Here is a 17,559-nt window from a genome sequence, read left to right as displayed (position 1 = left end):
AAGCACCATGAATTTGCAAGGCATCTTTCATCTGAGGATATGGAAAGATAACAACTAATACATCTTTTTTATTATTATTATTATTATTCCATACTTTTCATTGAGATAGTCAAGACTGAGCACAAAACTGAAATTTTAAGAGACAGAAGTAAGTCATCAAAGACTAGAATGACAGCAAGAGAAAAAGAAGGGAATCAAAAGAACCAGAGAGCTTGATTGCCTTATCACTGTTATCTTCCACTTAAGATTTAATAATCTGACTTCCAGATCTCCAGCCATATGGACAGGGGACAATGCAGTGACACACTGGGGTACAGCTGAAGTGAAATGAAAGATCAGCCCCAGTGTCAACATGGAAGTCTGCGTCGACTTCCAGGGAGGCTCAGGCCTGTTACTTCAGTAATCTACTTTCTGAATTTATAATAAGAGAGAAGAAAAATCTCACCACACTCAATGATAGCAAAATAATATAAAAGAGGGGTTCATGCCTGTTACTTCAATAATCTAGTTTCTGAATTTTTAAGAGAAAAGAAAATTTTCACTACACTCAATAATAGCAAAATAACATAAACTCCAACCCTGAGGAAATGCTAATGTCCTCACGTTGAGAATTAGCGTTCAACGGGATTTTAGTGATAAAGAATGATCCTCATGATTTTCTAACTAGATAAAAGCACTATATAATTAATGTCATCTGAACTATGCAAAACTAAGTGTATGAACCTGCCACATGTTAAGAAAAATAATATTACAAGGTAACTTTCACTTGTCTACATCTTAAACACTTTTAAAAATAACACTCGATTTTATCCAGAAAACAAAAACAAAAAGGTTCTTAAGTCCCAAGGATGACTAGATCATCTTTATCATGCTCACCCTTATTAAGCCTAATTTACTGGCCAGCTAAATCTTAATAAATTTTAGTTGACAGCCTAGAGTTCACTGGACTTTGTAGACAATAATAAACACTACAAAAAGAAATGAAGATGTAGTAAAGCACTCACCTAGGTCCACTATTAGCTGTGTGAATTTGACCCTTCTCTAAGATTTAAGTTTTTCTTCTTCTAAAATAATACTACCTGTCCCATAAGAATGCTGTGAGGATTCGGTTACATATATAAGGTGTTTATCAGTCTCGGCTATGACTCAACACTTTAAAATGTTACCAAAGTACCTCATTCAAGAGCTGACCTTCAGCTACAAACATAACTCTTAAAGCCTGAGGCTGCAGCATGAAGCTTTAGTTTTATTGAAAAAGGACAAGGAACACTAAGCCCAGCATCCATGAAGGCCACTAAGAATTTAGAAGATGGCTCCCAGATTACATCCATATCATGCTTCCTGGGTACAGACAGTTGGAATGAGGTGCTAAATGTTCTAAGTGACGAGACAAAGTAGAAATAAGCAATCAGAGCCGGGCGCGGTGGCACACACCTTTAATCCCAGCAGTTGGGAGGCAGAGGCAGGCGGATTTCTGAGTTCAAGGCCAGCCTGGTCTACAAAGTGAGTTTCAGGACAGCCAGGGCTATACAGAGAAACCCTGTCTTGAAAAAACAAAAAAAAAAAAAAAAAAAAGATAAAGAAGAAAAAGGAAAGAAAGAAAGAAAGAAAGAAAGAAAGAAAGAAAGAAAGAAAGAAAGAAAGAAAGAAAGAAAGAAAGAAAGAAAGAAGCAATCAGGCTCCAAAAAACCCAGAAGACGTGACCCCATATCCTGCAGCCAGAACCCAAGAATGGAATTTTAAGGAAATTAAAGAATTAAGGCAACCAACAGTTTTAAAGCCCATTGTGACAGTCATTAGAAAAGAGTAGAGTTATGAAATCCCAGACTAATTCCTTAGGAGAAGCCAATCCAGAACCATTGGTCTACTTACATTTCAGTGCAGCAGCCCCTTAGGCCACTCTTATTTCAGCCCAACGGACAGTCCAATAATCAACGCTAAAATGCCCAGCAACACAACTACTACCACAATGATAATTATCAATTTCTGGAGAAAGGAATAAGAAATAAAAATAAAATCATTATTACAAAAAAAAAAAAAAGGCAATAGCAACTCATCTAAAATGTAGCCTTTCTTATCTCTTACAATGAAAAATATCTCAACCCATACATCTCTCTATAAAAAGTGTTCTCATGGATATTTTACATTTCTTAAATTTCTTCTTGCCTAGCAGTGCCAGCAAATGGAAGTGTGGAGCACCTACAGCTCTCAGTTCACATGCTTGTATATGTGAACTCAGGGCAATCAGTATCATGAGGTCTCCAGCAGCACCTCACCAATCCATAAAATGTTTGTAACACAGTTCTGATTACCAACATGTATTCATCTGTCCTCTTAAAAACCCAGTTATATACCTTACTCAGACTACATATACTGAATAGGTGTCCAAAAATGCAGTTCATCATAGATTCAGATGAAAACAATTTGCTAACTCCCTCAATAATTGCACAAGCGCGCTAGGTGCAGAAGAGAATGAAGTAAAGAATGAAAATCTCAGAGTCCAAGAGAAACAAAGAACAAAACAAGGCAGAGGTTGCCATATCTGGGCATCCACAGTCGATGAAGAAAGAAGCTTCAAAGTTCTTGAGCATAGGCCAGAAGGGAAGACAGGCACAGACACATGGTAGAATACACTAGTGGGGTGTGAATAGAAGCAGAGAAAGGAAGTGCTTCTATGAGTGTGTAATAATATTTATATAACAATTAGCAACTGTGCTAGGTTCAAGTTAGAGAAAAAGAAAAAGAATGGTGGGCAAAGTGGAAGACTGTTTTCCAGAGTTCCAAGGAGCTATGTAATGTGTTAAGGATTCACAAGCTACAATCAGATTAATGACAAGATCTAGGCCATGTGGCCAGCCTACCGGGCTGCTCAAGTGTGGGTTCTAGGGCCAAAATCAGGTGAGAGCCAGATCCATGCATAGAACCTTGGGAAGGAAGGAAGGCTAGGAAAGGCTAAGGTAGGGGTTTGGAAAAGGCTAAGGCTATGACAGAGACAAAGGACATGGGCTCAAGAACAGAGTATACGAGTGACAAAAGACAGGTAGAGAAGGTACAACAAGCAGAGACTGAGGCGCTCACCCTCCGGGCTTCACTCTGATACTTGACCGCCTTTTTGGTATCTGCCACAGCCCGTTCCACAAAGCCCACTGACTGGTCCATGTTGTTCTCAATGCGGTCAATCATGGCTCCCTTTCCCCAGATGCAAGATGTGGTGGCAACAGAAAGAGACAGAAAGAGAGGAGAGAGAAAGCGCAGCAGCAAACAAAATGGACTCTCTTGTCTGAAGAGAGAAGGAAAACCTCACCTTCCGAGCCTGACCCTGATACTTCATGGCTCTTTTAGTTTCATCCCGTGCCTTCTCCACATGGTCCACTGTGTGCATGACATTCAACTCTATGTTATCTAACATCTCCCCCTAAAAGAAGACACAAGTCACACCTGTTAACCCACACATACACACACACAATAGCCCAGCTGATGTGGGAAGAACTGTACAGTCTTCAGTGCCAAGGCGCATGTAGAAACCTTAGAGCACAGCCTTCCTATAGCAAACTTTCCCATTCCCCATGTAATGACCCAGTCCTCGACAGTGGTCACTCATTCAATAACTACTGGATTACTTCCTTGAGTAATTATACCAGACATCTGAAGCAGGTTTTCTAGGTGCTCAGTAACTACATGTAAATATACACAAAGGAATTCCCTCTCCCTCATTTTTCTTTAATTTTCTTATTTTTTAAGCATATAGGAATGAACCAACGTAAGAAAACCTCATATTTTTAGAATATCACCAGGATGCTGACCCATTCTTAGCCATTCAAGTTCACTCAGCCTAAGCTGGGTTTACTCACTCCCATGAACTGAGTTTGCTCACTACTATGAACTGAGTTTGCTCACTACTGTGAACCGAGTTTGCTCACTACTGTGAATCGAGTTTGCTCACTCCTGTGAACCGAGTTTACTCACTACTGTGAACCGAGTTTGCTCACTCCCGTAAACCGAGTTTGCTCACTACTGTGAATCAAGTTTGCTCACTACTGTGAACTGAGTTTGCTCACTACTGTGAACCAAGTTTACTCACTACTGTGAACTGAGTTTGCTCACCACTGTGAACCGAGTTTGCTCACTACTGTGAACCGAGTTTACTCACTACTGTGAACCGAGTTTGCTCACTCCTGTGAACTGAGTTTGCTCACTCCTGTGAACCGAGTTTACTCACTACTGTGAATTGAGTTTGCTCACTACTGTGAACCGAGTTTGCTCACTACTGTGAACTGAGTTTGCTCACTCCTGTGAACTGAGTTTGCTCACTCCTGTGAACTGAGTTTGCTCACTCCTGTGATGCCCAGTACATAAAGGTATTCAGCAATTATCAGGTCAGCAACAAGAGAAAGTACTTAAGTCCTTCAAGAGAAATTACCAAGCCCCTTAAGCAGCAGTGTTGGGGCTCCCCGTGCTATTGGTTGTATCTTCCCCTCTAGACACTTGTCTTTTAATAAGATTCCTGATCATTTCCCAGCTTTGACTTCCTATCAAGGAAGTTTGGTCACTCCAGTTACTTCCTGGGAATCTAAAGCTGAGAATTCCCTGTCACCCGCCTAGATCTTTCTCATTCCCATCCCTTTGCCTTAGGACTCTCAGAAAACCCAGCAAAGCACTTACCATCACTTGAAACGCAAACCAGATCCTCAGCAAGGCAGTGTGGTGGGAAAAAAAAAAAGTGGGAATAGAGGGATTGAGAAAGGAGTCTCAAAGGCCAGAAAGGGGAAAGGAAGAAGAGTGCCAAAGGGCAAAGAACTCATGAACAACTGGTTAGCCTGTGCTCGGGCTTCAACTACAGTCTGGGGTCTACCTACCAAGCAAGAGTTTCCAATTCTGTCCCAGTGGCTGAATAGCTGGGAGTTTCTGGCGAAAGCTGCTTAGCACCATGACCCTACATGACACCTAACTCTATCCCAAGAACTGGGGACCAACAATCTGACAGAAATGAATGCCATATGCAAGCAATATCGAATTCCACTCCCAAGCATGCAAGCTTGGGGATGAATTGTCGAGAATCATAAGTGTTTTTATAGTTTCACTAAAATATTCTTTTAATAAGAAATTCTTCAATCATGTCTACTGTTGATTCTTAGCAAAAAGGTGCCAAAATTCTCAGAAAAAGAGAAGTATAAAAGCAAAACTAGAAAAATTAGTTAACTTGCTTTTAACTTCTATGGTGAATTAGAGGGAAAGAAAAAGCTTTCAGTAAACTAGTTCATATCAGAAGACTGTCAAGGCATTGACAATAAGACCTCCTTTTTATTTTTTTAGGAAGGGTAGGTCTAGTGAATCTCAGACTGCCTTTCAGATTTGTTCTGTATTAGAAGATAACCTTAAAATCCTGATCCCCCTGCCTCCATCTCCTAAGTGCTGTGATTATAGGTATATGCCGCTATGCTTGGTTTATGCAGACCTAGGCCAGAAGATAGCTTGGACCCAAGGCCTTATGAATGCTAAGCTGGCATCCTATACTCAACTACACATTTCACAGCCAAAGAGGCCATGTCTTTAATTTTAAAAAGGGAAAGAAAACAGTGATAAGGCCGAGCAGACTAGGTTCTGTCATGGCATGAAACTTCACTACTAACTAGAATCACTGTGAAAGTAAAGTACAGGCAAGAAAACAAGACTGAGGTGGCTCAAGGCGCCAGCACTCAAGAAGTAAAAATGCACACCTCTGCCTCAGACACTAGAATTCTGTTGCCCCATGAGGAAAATGCTCTATCCCCTGCCCCACCTGACCTCCAAAATGCCATTTCCGGTTCACAGGGAAATGCCTGCTTTCCCATGCGCCAGCTACCTGATTTTCCACCAGCATGGCGATGTCCATAAACATGTCATGGAGCTCCTTGATGCTGCTCTCCAGCCTTACGATGTCCTTGTGCCGACCCTCAATCTCACTGAGGGCTTGCTTGGAAATCTGGGAGTCAATGATCTACAACAGACCCCATACAGACAGACTGTCAACCACCCTAGACCAGCCCCTGCCCAGCCCTCAGAGTCCACAGAAGTTCCCTCCCCTGCAGAGCTGCAAGTGCAGCCCACATGGGCTCATCCCTGTCCACTGAAGCGAGTGGCTTGGTCACTCACCCCAGAAGTGAAGATGGCTGGGTTGCCACTCTCCAACATCTCTTCCAGCTCCTCATCTGTTGTCTTCTTGCCAGCTTTGTAACAAAAGAGATGCATGAAATATAAGCTCAAAGTACAACTCCACTTACAATTTCCTCCCAAACATTATCCCCCCCCCAACAACCTCCTGCCTCTTCTGACTTCCCTTCCAATTCAATCCATCTTTAACATTATCAGCAATAATCTCCACCCTAAGCACACACTCCAGCTCAGACTGCTTATTAGCCCAACCACATACCACAGAGCCCAAGGGCCTCATGACAGTGCACAATTTGTGGGCAGCCCTCCTGCAACCTTACACTGCACCTTCAAACACACCCTCCTTCCAACTCGGGACAACTTGCCACTTCTAAACAAACACATCTGTGTTTTCTTGATAGCGCCTTTGTTCACATAGCGTCTTTCACTTGAAGCCATTTGCCTTGTAGGGCCTATTCTTCCATATCACTAAATTCCCAAACAGTATAGCTTTATTAATTTTTTAATTCCTCACAGCAACTAGCACTACATCATTTTTCATAAATGTACTTTTTCATTTAACAGCAAAATGAGTTCTCAGGAGACCAACTATTTAGTGGGTTCCCCTGAAGGAAAGGGAAGGGCTGAATCCCATAAACAATAAAATTCCTTGGCTCAATATATGTGCCACTTTTCAACCCAGGATACCATATTACAGATCTATCAATCCATAGCATTTGTTCTGTGTTGGAGTGCCAAATAGAATAAAGAAGGCACAAGCAGCAGGGTCATTGTTGCTTCTCCCAGGACTCAGGATGGACAACCACATAGCAGGAAAAGGTGGGGACAGACATGGACCGACTTCAAACACATACTAATTTCAAGCTGCCGTTGGATGCGCCCTTTGCTGCGTTCACGGAAGTCCACCTGAGCCTCATTGTACTTTGTCATCACCTCCACAAACTTCCGGGAGAGGACGGAGTGCTGTGGGAACAACGGTAAATGAGTAGACCCCCAGAGATGATGTAAACCTCTATCCCACCTTGACACAGCCTAGTCTGCAGCAGTCCTGAACTTGGAACCAAAAGACCAAAGTGCACAACGCAGTTTTGTTTTCCTAGTTTGTGGGAAGCATCCACTGCCAGTTTCAATGTGCAATCTCCATTACTCATTTCCTTCTTTACTGAACTCACGTGATAATAATTCTCAGTCACAAAGAATTACTGAGAACCTGAGAGCCCAGTAGCATTTTCCACCATGACCTTGGCTACAGTTGTCGACTACGCTTCCCATAAGCAGTATGCCAAGTGACAACCTCAAGGTTTCTTGCTTACAATAAACATTTTCTCTCAACCGGCCTTAGTAATAACTTTTATTCCTTGCCCACCTCACAGCATCAAGCCTACTTGTTCCTCTTTTTGCCAAACACACTACTACCATGTAAATTCAGACTAAATCATTACAAAAGTCTAACTGGGAACTTCCTAACCTCTCGCCTCGTCCCCACTCATTTCCAAAGGACTATCAAATCCCCCTAGATGCTGTGTAGGCTGAAACAAATGATGGGCAGTTACGGGATCAGCTCCAATTCCCTCAACTGGTACTTAAAGACTTTTAGAGTGTAACACTATGTTATCTGCTAGAAATTTAGCATCTGCTACCCAACAACACACTCTTTTCTCAAGGCAGGGTATTCCCATTGCATCTGTTCTGAATTCATCCCCATGCTGCCACCAACACCACTTTCTGCTGCTGCCAACACACACACACACACACACACACACACACACACGCTCCTAATCACATTTCTTATTTCTCTCAAAAAAGTAAGCTCTGCCTCCTGAGCCTTTCTACACTGGTACTCCTGCTTACCCAAGGCCACCGCCAATTCACCATGAGATCTTTCAATGATGTGATGGCCATGGATTCAATTATGCCTTCTTACATTGCTGTTCTGCTATACAATATTTACTGCACCACTCAAACATCATGTGAGATTCCTCCCTCCTTTTTTTCCTGTTCCATTTTTGTTTTTTAATGTTCTCACACTATAGCTCAAGCAGGGTAGCCCTGAAGTCTCGGCAGTCCTCTTGCCTCTTACTCCAAAGTGTTGGGATTATGTGAGGCAGCCACCAGGGCCAAGTTCTCATAGGATCATGTTTTTGATGGCTCCAAAGTGCCTGACTCCAAACTGGACTATAACTAGCAATCCTTAGAAGACATAATCAGTTTCTTGACCTATAAAACAAGGCAGTGTTGAAGGATGCTCTGAAGAGTCTAGGGGAGTACTTTAGGGACCTCCTTTAGAACGTGAGAAAGGGCCAAAGAAGAACAATGGGCCCTGGCAACTGCCTCAGCCTGGATGGTTCCCCTTTCCCGGTTCCTCAAACTCAGTTCCAATAGAATCTTTTTTTTTTTTTTAATGCACATGGTAAAAAATAATAATAATTTTTTAAAAGTGGTGAAAATAATTGTTAAACCAGAAATAAAGTTACCTGGGACTTTCGTATCCGAAGGTCTGCAGATGACCGGACCTCATCTTCCTCAATATGCTTCTCCATGCCTGCAGTGAGAGGGTTATTCTAGCAACATATCCATCCTTCCTTCTACAAAAGACCCTATTCTACACAGACCTACTTACCCATCCTCACACACAGAGGCTATGAAGATGGACAACAGGGAGATCCAATCACAAAAGATCAGAGTCCACCCCCACAAGCTACACACTTGACCTCATCAGCTTGTGCTAGTGTCAGGTCTCAGCAACACAACTAACAGTTCAGTTCAGGTCATCAAGGGACTGAGACTTAAATCCCTACCCTGCCATGGACTAGCTGTGTCACAAGGGGGAAATCATGTAACTCTTTCAAACATCTGTCCTCTTGTTTATAAAACGGAAAAAGTAGCAACGGAGGCTGGGCACCCTTTGTGTGAACCAGGAGGGTTTCCGATTTTGTCAAAATTGCGATATTTGCATATACATAATGTTAAGGCTGGCTCACAGGACACATTTGTGTTTCACAGATATGTTAGAGCTTAGAGATAATTTAGAACCACATTTTTAGTATACTTATGAGGCTTACTATGGAATTTTCTACTTACAGTGTCATGTGAATACTCAAAAAGTTTCAGATTTTGGAATATTTTGCATTTGAAAATTTTGGATTAAGTATGCTCAACCTGAATCTCTTTAAAATACCAAAGCAAAGATCGAACAAACTGCTTAATAAGGGGGCAGTCACATTAACGCTAATTTTGGAAGCTCTCTTCCCCTCACTATCCATTAAAGTAACTGTTGTAATTTATTGGGGCGGGAAGAAATAATAGGGATTTCCTCTCTGACCAACAGCACATACTCAGCAAGTACTGTGACAGGAATATGGATTACAGCTGTGGAACTAAGCGAGAGCTTGAGATCCCCAGGAGGATTAAAGCTATGAGAGTGACTTTACTGAACTGTGCTCCAAAACCAGGAAGGGAAGCAGGAGTGAGAAGGTCTACACAGAGAAATGTCTGCCGACTGAATGACAGACCCTGCGCCTATGTCTCTGCAGTTACCTCTCAAATGTACACACGGGTGCTAGGAAGCAGCAGGAGAGAACTGAAGGACTAAGCTAAAATGACTGGCCACGCAGTGGTGGGACGCATACAATTACTCCCACTTCCTAACTGCAGTGCTGGGGTTTTCAACTACAGTGAGAACTCAAGAGGTGATAAATGTTTAAGGATACAGAAGGTCAGTCCAGAGACAGTGCCCAAGCCTCCAGTGAAAACAGAACAAGTAGTGTCACTTGTTGGCAGGTGAGAGGTGGGCCCCGAGAGGCTGTCTCTGTCTGTGGAGGAGACCGGCTTATTTCTGTGTTCCCGTCTTACTCTTCAGCTTGTTCCGGACATTGTTGGCCCTTTTCTTGATCTCAGTTGTGAGCTGTTCAAGGTCATCTTTGGTTTCTGGGTAAACATAAGAGGCAGGCTCAGTTAGAAAAGAGGGCAAATTGTTCTGCAAGCTACATCAGTCAGCAGATGAGGCAGAAACTCTCAGATGCCCACTGCCACTACAGTGCTCATCTCAATGTGCTTTTTAGAATCTACCACTATAGTCACAAAGATTTTTTTTTCCTTTTTAAAAGCGTTTTCAGACTAAGGAAATATCATAGTGGTAGATCACATGCTTAGCATGCACCAAAACCCTGGGTACAATCCCTAACATCCAAAATAAAATTATTAATTAACTAAATTAAAAGACATACTTAGGCACCCTATTCCAGACCTAAAGAACCAAATACAGGGTTAGAGCATAGAGTTTGCTTTTTTAAAACAAGCCTCCTCAATCCAAGTCATGCTTTTAGAGGAATTAACTTGTTTACCATGTGAGCTCAATCTCAGGAGATAGGAGAGGATTCCATGGAAGTTCTGGGGGAAAGAAATGTCAACCAAAGCCCATTAATGTAAATAAGGCAAGTATTTATGATGTGCCTACTACATGCCCAGAGCTGTCCCAGCTGATGCATGCATGGAGCACTGTACCCATGGTGGGAATATGAACCAAAATTAACAATGGCTACAACCATTCATTCCAGAACCATCCTTTGGTACCTCCACCCTTGGAACTGAGTGAGAAATTAAGGGACCAAAGAGAAGATATAGATTCACAGCCATCAAGGAGCTGAGCCTGGCAGGGAATGAGGAGGGAATTCATCAGAAGTCTTGATATGTAGCAGTTCTGAGGAAGGTGTGCATGGGATGGCTATGAAGAAACCCTAACACAGCCTCAAGGAACTTGGAAGAGCCCCTAAGGGCAGAGATAGTAGAACTGAGCCTCAACAAAAACTATAGGTTAGCAAATGGTTAAAAAAAATTAGAGAGACAGACAGACAGACAGACTACAGCTTAGCTAGGTAGCCAAGGAGAGTAAGCAGGACTCACAAGAAGAAGGAATGAGATATAAAGAGTGTGCGGAACAAGGAATGTTTGAGGATTAGCCAGAGGTTAATGTGAGGAAAATCAGCAGGCTGGACAGGAGTGTCAGGGGAAAGGTGGAGAAGAAGGTGGGAACATGAGGGGACGATTCCCATATGCTCTGCTGAAGTGTTCTGGTTTTAATCCAAAAGTAAATAGTCACTTTTCTTAGGAACGTAAATACAGTGCTAAACTGTAGTCACCAAATATAGAACAAAAGTTTGCCTCGGCAGCAGTAACACACGCAAGGTAAGAAACAGAAGGGACTTACTCTAACCATTCCAGAATACTCATAAAGAAAAGAATGAACAAAAATGTCCTTCATCTGGGAGGATTCTGGAAGAGGGCCTGAAAATGAACTTGAGTCAGAAGAACACAAACCAAGACACAAAGCTGGGATGGAGCCTGGGGTGTGTGAGGAGCACTAAGAGGCACTGCTAGTCAGGAGAGGTACAAGCTGCAAAATAGAAGAGGCTGGCCAATGGTTCCAGTGGGATTATGAAGAAAATTGCTGGTAGAGACTATGAATAAAAGCTTAGAAATGTCTGTGTGTGTGTGTGTGTGTGTGTGTGTGAGAGAGAGAGAGAGAGAGAGAGAGAGAGAGGAAGAAGAAGAAGAAGAAGAAGAAGAAGAAGAAGAAGAAGAAGAAGAAGAAGAAGAAGAAGAAGAAGAAGAAGAAGAAGAAGAAGAAGAAGAAGAGGAAGAAGAAGAAGGAGGAGGAGGAGGAGGAGGAGGAGCAGGAGGAGCAGGAGGAGCAGGAGGAGCAGGAGGAGCAGGAGGAGGGGGGAGGGGAAGGGAGGAGAAGGAGGAGGAGCGGGAGGAGGAGGTGAAGGGGGAGAAGGAAAAGGAGAAGGAGAAGAAAAGTATGAGGAGGAGGGAGGGAGAGAGAGAGAGGGAAGAGGGGAGAGAAGGAGGAAGAGAGAGAGGGCAGGGAGAGGGGAAGAAGAGAGGGAAGGTAGGAAGAAAAGGAGGAAGAGAGAGGGGGAAAGGGAAAGAGGGAGGAAGGGAGAGAGGGGAAAGGAAGGGAGGGGAGGGGAGAGGGAGGGGAGATGTGGTATCATATGTACATTAGCACAAGGGAATGTGTATGCTCCCCTACTATCCCCAGAGCAGAAGAAAGCAAGCCTGTCTCAGCTCCAATGCCAAGGGTCAATACAGTAACTCAACTCAGTCAACACTCACTTGGCTCTGGGATCGGTGCAGAGAGAATGATACTGTAGAGTTTCTTAGCTTCCTCTACATGCTCCGAGATCTTGTCAATGTTGAGCCGTGTTTCTTCAATCTATAATCAAAAAGACAACAGCCTTCACCATCAAAGAGGGAAAATATGTCCACTTCTGAAAGGAATGCTTAGCAGAGCTTCCTGATGCGAGCTGTCTACCTTCTGTGTTTGTGGAAGAGCATTAACAAATCTTCAGCTGCCCAGGGAGTGCCATCTCCACTGTCCAGTAAATTAGTCCATAAAGAACAGTCATTAGAATCCACACTCCTCCCCTCCACACTCAGCTTGAGGGAACCGGTGGAGACAACCAGGAGAAGTAACTGCAAACAGTATGAGGAAGAGGCCCCAAGTGAGAGTAGGAGAGGATGAGGATGGGGCAGGGAGGAAGGAAAGCAGTCAAAGAGAACGGAGCAAACAGAAAGTGAAAACCAGAGAAAGGAGGAAGAGAGAAGAGAGGCAGATGAAGGAGACAGGGGCTGGGGGAAAGAAAGAGACTTGGCAAGGTCATATCAGAAAACAGCCAGGTTCCTCCTAGACACATGTTTCTGTGACCCAACACTTACAAGCTAACCCCAATGCTGATCAGAACCCAGAATTACAGCCTTGGGCCACTTCTGTCTGCTCAGGTGTGTGCCATACAACATTCTGGTTTATGACAGAACACCATCAGAGAACACTGCTGCATGAGCACTAAGTGTATGTCCCTCAGCTCCTCCACAGGCACCAGCTGCCTGGGCACCATGGGCCCTGAAGCAGATCACAGTAGGGACAGCAGATACAAAAGAGACCTCAGCCCCCAATGTGCCTATCTGTCTTATCCCAAAGTGAAGAGGACATTAGCACGGCAACAATTAACCAACAAGAATACACTGACACAATACAATCTTAATGTATGGAATGCAGACTCAATACATAGGTGGCATCCAGTGCCCCTTTTTTCCAATGGATGGGTCATGTCTTTAAAAACCTATTAAAGTGCTCCAAAAACATAGCCAAATCAAGCTTGTCCTTTCTATCCTTCACATCAGCATTTTTGCCACTCAAAGGATTTTTTTCCCCTCTACTAATATGCTGGCTTAGATGTACCATAGTTTCACTGTAAGATCATTGCTTAAAGATGTAAAATAAAATATTAATGTGATCATATTAGAGTATAAATAAACATGTACAACTACTCAAGTTATACAGCATTTTAATAGTGAACAAAAGATTTAAGAGTACATTAGTATTATTATTCATATTAGAAAAGTAAAGTTTAATAAGTTATAGGTTGTACCAGGTTGAGATCACATATGTTATTTATGTGAACACTGGTGGTCTCTAGACCACCTGCCCCTGCCCTTCTCCTTTCCTTCTTGAGCTTTGAGTCAGTTTTTTCTTGAAAATGTTCATCTTCCTGAAGGATGAATTTCTGAACTTCAGAGTATCTCTTAGTGAGAGCTACATGTGATTTCCTCTTGTGCATTCACCAGATCATCAAACAAATCATGGGGTGGGGAGAAGCTGTGTAGGAACTGATAAGTACTTAATCGTAAACGCATGTGCTTGACATTACCCCACACTATCATATATCTAGTCGATGCTCGGCCCTTTGCAGTCATTTTGTGAGGTTGCCATCAAAAGAACTGAAGCAGAGACTTCAAACAAGAGGAAACTGAGGTTTGAACCAAGCATCCAGACCCTGTCTTCTCAACCAGGTAAGGACCACAGACCCCATCTCTGTTAAGCTTAGGTGCATTTATTCACCCCAAATCAGGTTGATGTGCATGTCCAACCCATATCCTGTAAGACCAGTTCTGTAAAGCATTGCTGCACATGTCTATAGACCCAGCATTGGTGGGCAAAGACAGACAGCGCTTGAAAGTACTGGCCAGCAAGACCAGCCAAAACAGTGAGTTTCTGGTTCAGTAAGAGCCCCTATCTGAATACAATAGTAAGCAGAGAATGACAAAGAATGACACTCACATCCTGCTTATACATGCATGTTCATGGATGTGCACTCATATGTATACATACATGAGAGAGAGAGAGAGAGAGAACACATTGATTACAGCAGCATTTTGCAGAGATCATGCTGTACCTTACTTCTCTGTCTGACCACAACTCCCTATCAGAAGTACACAGTGAATAGAAGCATTGCTGATGGGTTGGGGAAAACCCAAAAGTGAGTTTTTCAAATCACCACTAAATTCAAGGCTAGTTCATCTCCAGTGCCCTTTAACTACATATTGATTTTCAGACTATATCCCAATGATATGTCAACAATATGAGACTCTATGTGATACAATTAAAACACACACTCACTAGCAAGCAGAGCAGGTTCAGGGTTCAGCTCCATCTCTTAGCAGTTTTATGACCTTGAACAAGCTTACACCACGTCAAGTACATAATGAATGTTAAATGGTAACACTAAACACAAACAGCAGTAATAACCTCTCATTTGTTATATGCCATACACTATGCTACACCTTTAAAAGTATGTCTCGTTTAATCCTACAGCAATCCAAGTGTCCCCAGTAGCCACTTACAGAAACCTAAGGACATCATGTCACCCACTCTTGATGGTAGGTGCTGCCAATTAAAATGACCACATGATACTAACCAGGCTCATCTAACTGAAAGGAAGAAGTTGTTTTTGTCTTTTTCCATTTCCATACATATATGTGTGTTATGTGTACACAACACATAACAAGTGTATGAGCACATATGGGCATGTCTTAGTTAGGGTTTTATTGCTGTGAAGACATATTATGGCCAAGGCAACTCATAAAAGCAAACATTTAACTAGGGCTGGCTGCACTTTCAGAAGTTCAGTCCATTATCATCATGAGATATAATGCATGGTACCACGCAGGCAGATTTGGTGCTGGAAGAGCCAAGAGTTGTGCATCTTAATCTGAAGGCAGCCAGGAGGAGACTGTCTCTGCAAGCAGCCAGGAAGAAGGTCTGGATCACACTGGCCAAACTTGAGTGTGAGTGTGTGTGTGCATGTATAACTTTAAAGCCCCACCTCCACAATGACACACTTACTAACGAGTCTATACCTCCTCCTCCTCCAGTAAGGCCATATCTCCTAACAGTGCCACTTCCCATAGGCCAAGCATATTCAGACCACCACGGGGAACAAATGTGCATGTGGGAACATGTATAGACGCCTGCGATTGATGCTGGGAATCACCTTCAATCCCTAAAGCACCTTATTCATTGAGGCAGGGTCACTCAGGCAAATTTTGTATTTGTGGACATGGCTACCTGCTCTAGGGATCCCCCATCTCTGCCCCCTGAGGCTGAAATTACAGGTGGAAATCATGCCTACTTGACATTTACATGGATCCTGAGAATATGAGCCATATCTTCACACTTGTGTGTCAAGTGCTTTAACCACTAAGCCATCTCTCTATAGCAGACATAATGGCTTCTTCCCCTGGACCTAATTCTCCAGTGGAATTGAATTTGAAAACAGAAACCAGAGAAAGTCCTAGCAGACTGTGGCTAGGTGAGGTGAAAGGAAATGCAAAATGTTTTACTTATTCTGCTTAAAAATTAGTTTCTGCCAAGTCTTCATGCAGCAACTGATGGGAAAAGATGCAAAGTCCCACAGCCAAACATTAGGTGGAGCTTAGGGAATCCTGTTGAGGATGGGAAGGAAGGATTGGAGGAATGAGAGGGGTCAGGGACACCACAAAAACAAAGTACACAGAGTCAACTGGCTGGGACTCATGGGAACTTGAGAGATCAGGGAAACTGTAGGGGTCTGACCCAAGTCCCCATTTATGTCATGGCTGAGTAGCTTAGTGTTCTTGTGGAAATCCTCACAGAGGGAGTAGGGTTGTCCCTGACTCTTTTGCCTGCTTGTGGAGCCATTTTTCTCCTACTGGGTTGCCTTGCCCAGCCTTGATGAAATGGTATGTGCCAAGTCTTGTTGTTATGCCATGTCTGGTTGACATTTCTGGGAGACCTGCCCTTTTCTAAGGAGAGGCAGGGAGGGAGAAGGAGGCCTGGGGGAGAATGGAGTGGGGCTAAAAAGGCTGGAGGAGGGCAAGGTGAGGAAACTGTTGTCAGGATGAGAGAAGAAAAAAATAGAGTAAAATAAAATAATAAAAAAAATTAATCTCTACCTCTCCTAAACTCCCAAGTCCCTAAAGGGTTTTATCAAGACTTAGATTAGTGTTCCAACTTCTCTTTATAAGTGAAAAGAATGACCTCAGAGTTGTGCTGACCAATAAAAACAAGTTTTCTAAGACAATATTCTCAAATCAACGTGGTTGAAACATCAATTTTCCCCAATCAGAATGTCAATCATAAAAAGAACAAGGTGAATAAGGAGATACAGTGTTGATGGGAATGTATAGCCACTATGGAAATCAGTATGGAGGTTCCTCAAAAAGCTAAAGTCAGACTTGTGCGTGACCCAGCTACACCACTCCTACAAATACACCTGAAGGAAATGATGTCAGCATGCAGCAGAGACACTGCACACCCATTTTTACTGCTGCAATATTCACAATTATCAAGATATAGAATCAGCCCAAGTATCTGTGACCTAATACATGGATTTAAAATGTGTGCATATAAGAACATTATTGAGACAGAAAGAATAAAATATTGTCATTTGTAGGAAAGTGGATGGAACTAGAGTTTATCATGTTAAGGGGGGAAAATCATGTTAAAACAGTCTCAGAAAGTCAAGTAGGTATATTTTTTTCTCATACAGAATTTACACACATGCACACATGCCTGTGAGTGCGCATACACACACATACACACACACACACACACACAGCCCATGAAAATAGGTGAGTCACTATTAAAAACTTAAAAGAAGGACCACAGTAGAAAGCAGTGAGGACAGTGGCTTCAAGCAGGGCACAGTATACACATATATGACATATAAATCTTCTAATCTATATAATATATACATTTTTAATGTAGTTCCCAGCAATAAAGAACAAAGTGCAGAAAGGTAGGTGGGAAAGAAAGGTCAAAAGCAAATTGCCAAATGACCAGCCAAAGCTTCCCGCCTCTTCCAATAGGAAGAGCCTAGAAATCAGAATCTACCAGCTTGCCTACCCACCTCGAATGCAATACCCTACTGAAAGAGTTAACAAGTTCTTAACCCACTGGATTTGACTCTAGTGCCTAGATTTCCACATTACAATTACTTTGAAAGGTCCTAGCTCTAACAAAACTCAAACCGAAACAGCCAATCCCCGAGCTTCAAAATTAGTCCCTCTGTATTTCCTACTGCTCCA

At 42.7% G+C, this 17,559-nt stretch overlaps 1 protein-coding gene across 5 annotated transcripts in view; it reads right to left on the bottom strand.

The window, feature by feature from the left end:
* Stx3 (syntaxin 3) overlaps nucleotides 1-17,559 on the bottom strand; it is a 43,264-nt gene that overhangs the window by 4,720 nt on the left and 20,985 nt on the right. For 2 of the 5 annotated variants that reach the window (XM_029472575.2, XM_021151483.3), the window contains exons 3-10: nucleotides 12,268-12,367; nucleotides 10,003-10,077; nucleotides 8,625-8,692; nucleotides 7,005-7,113; nucleotides 6,133-6,206; nucleotides 5,843-5,977; nucleotides 3,305-3,415; nucleotides 1,873-1,986 (exon numbers count right to left, since the gene is read on the bottom strand). In XM_029472575.2, the coding sequence (XP_029328435.1) occupies nucleotides 1,903-1,986; nucleotides 3,305-3,415; nucleotides 5,843-5,977; nucleotides 6,133-6,206; nucleotides 7,005-7,113; nucleotides 8,625-8,692; nucleotides 10,003-10,077; nucleotides 12,268-12,367 (756 nt within the window). In that variant the 3' untranslated portion in view covers nucleotides 1,873-1,902. The other 3 variants (XM_085834183.1, XM_021151484.2, XM_085834182.1) reach the window with 3 other exon arrangements.

This window comes from Mus caroli, unplaced genomic scaffold, assembly GCF_978045245.1.
Source record: "Mus caroli unplaced genomic scaffold, Mus_caroli_1 scaffold_20, whole genome shotgun sequence".
Classification (NCBI taxonomy): Eukaryota; Metazoa; Chordata; class Mammalia; order Rodentia; family Muridae; genus Mus; species Mus caroli.
This window is presented reverse-complemented; position numbering and strand designations above follow the sequence as displayed.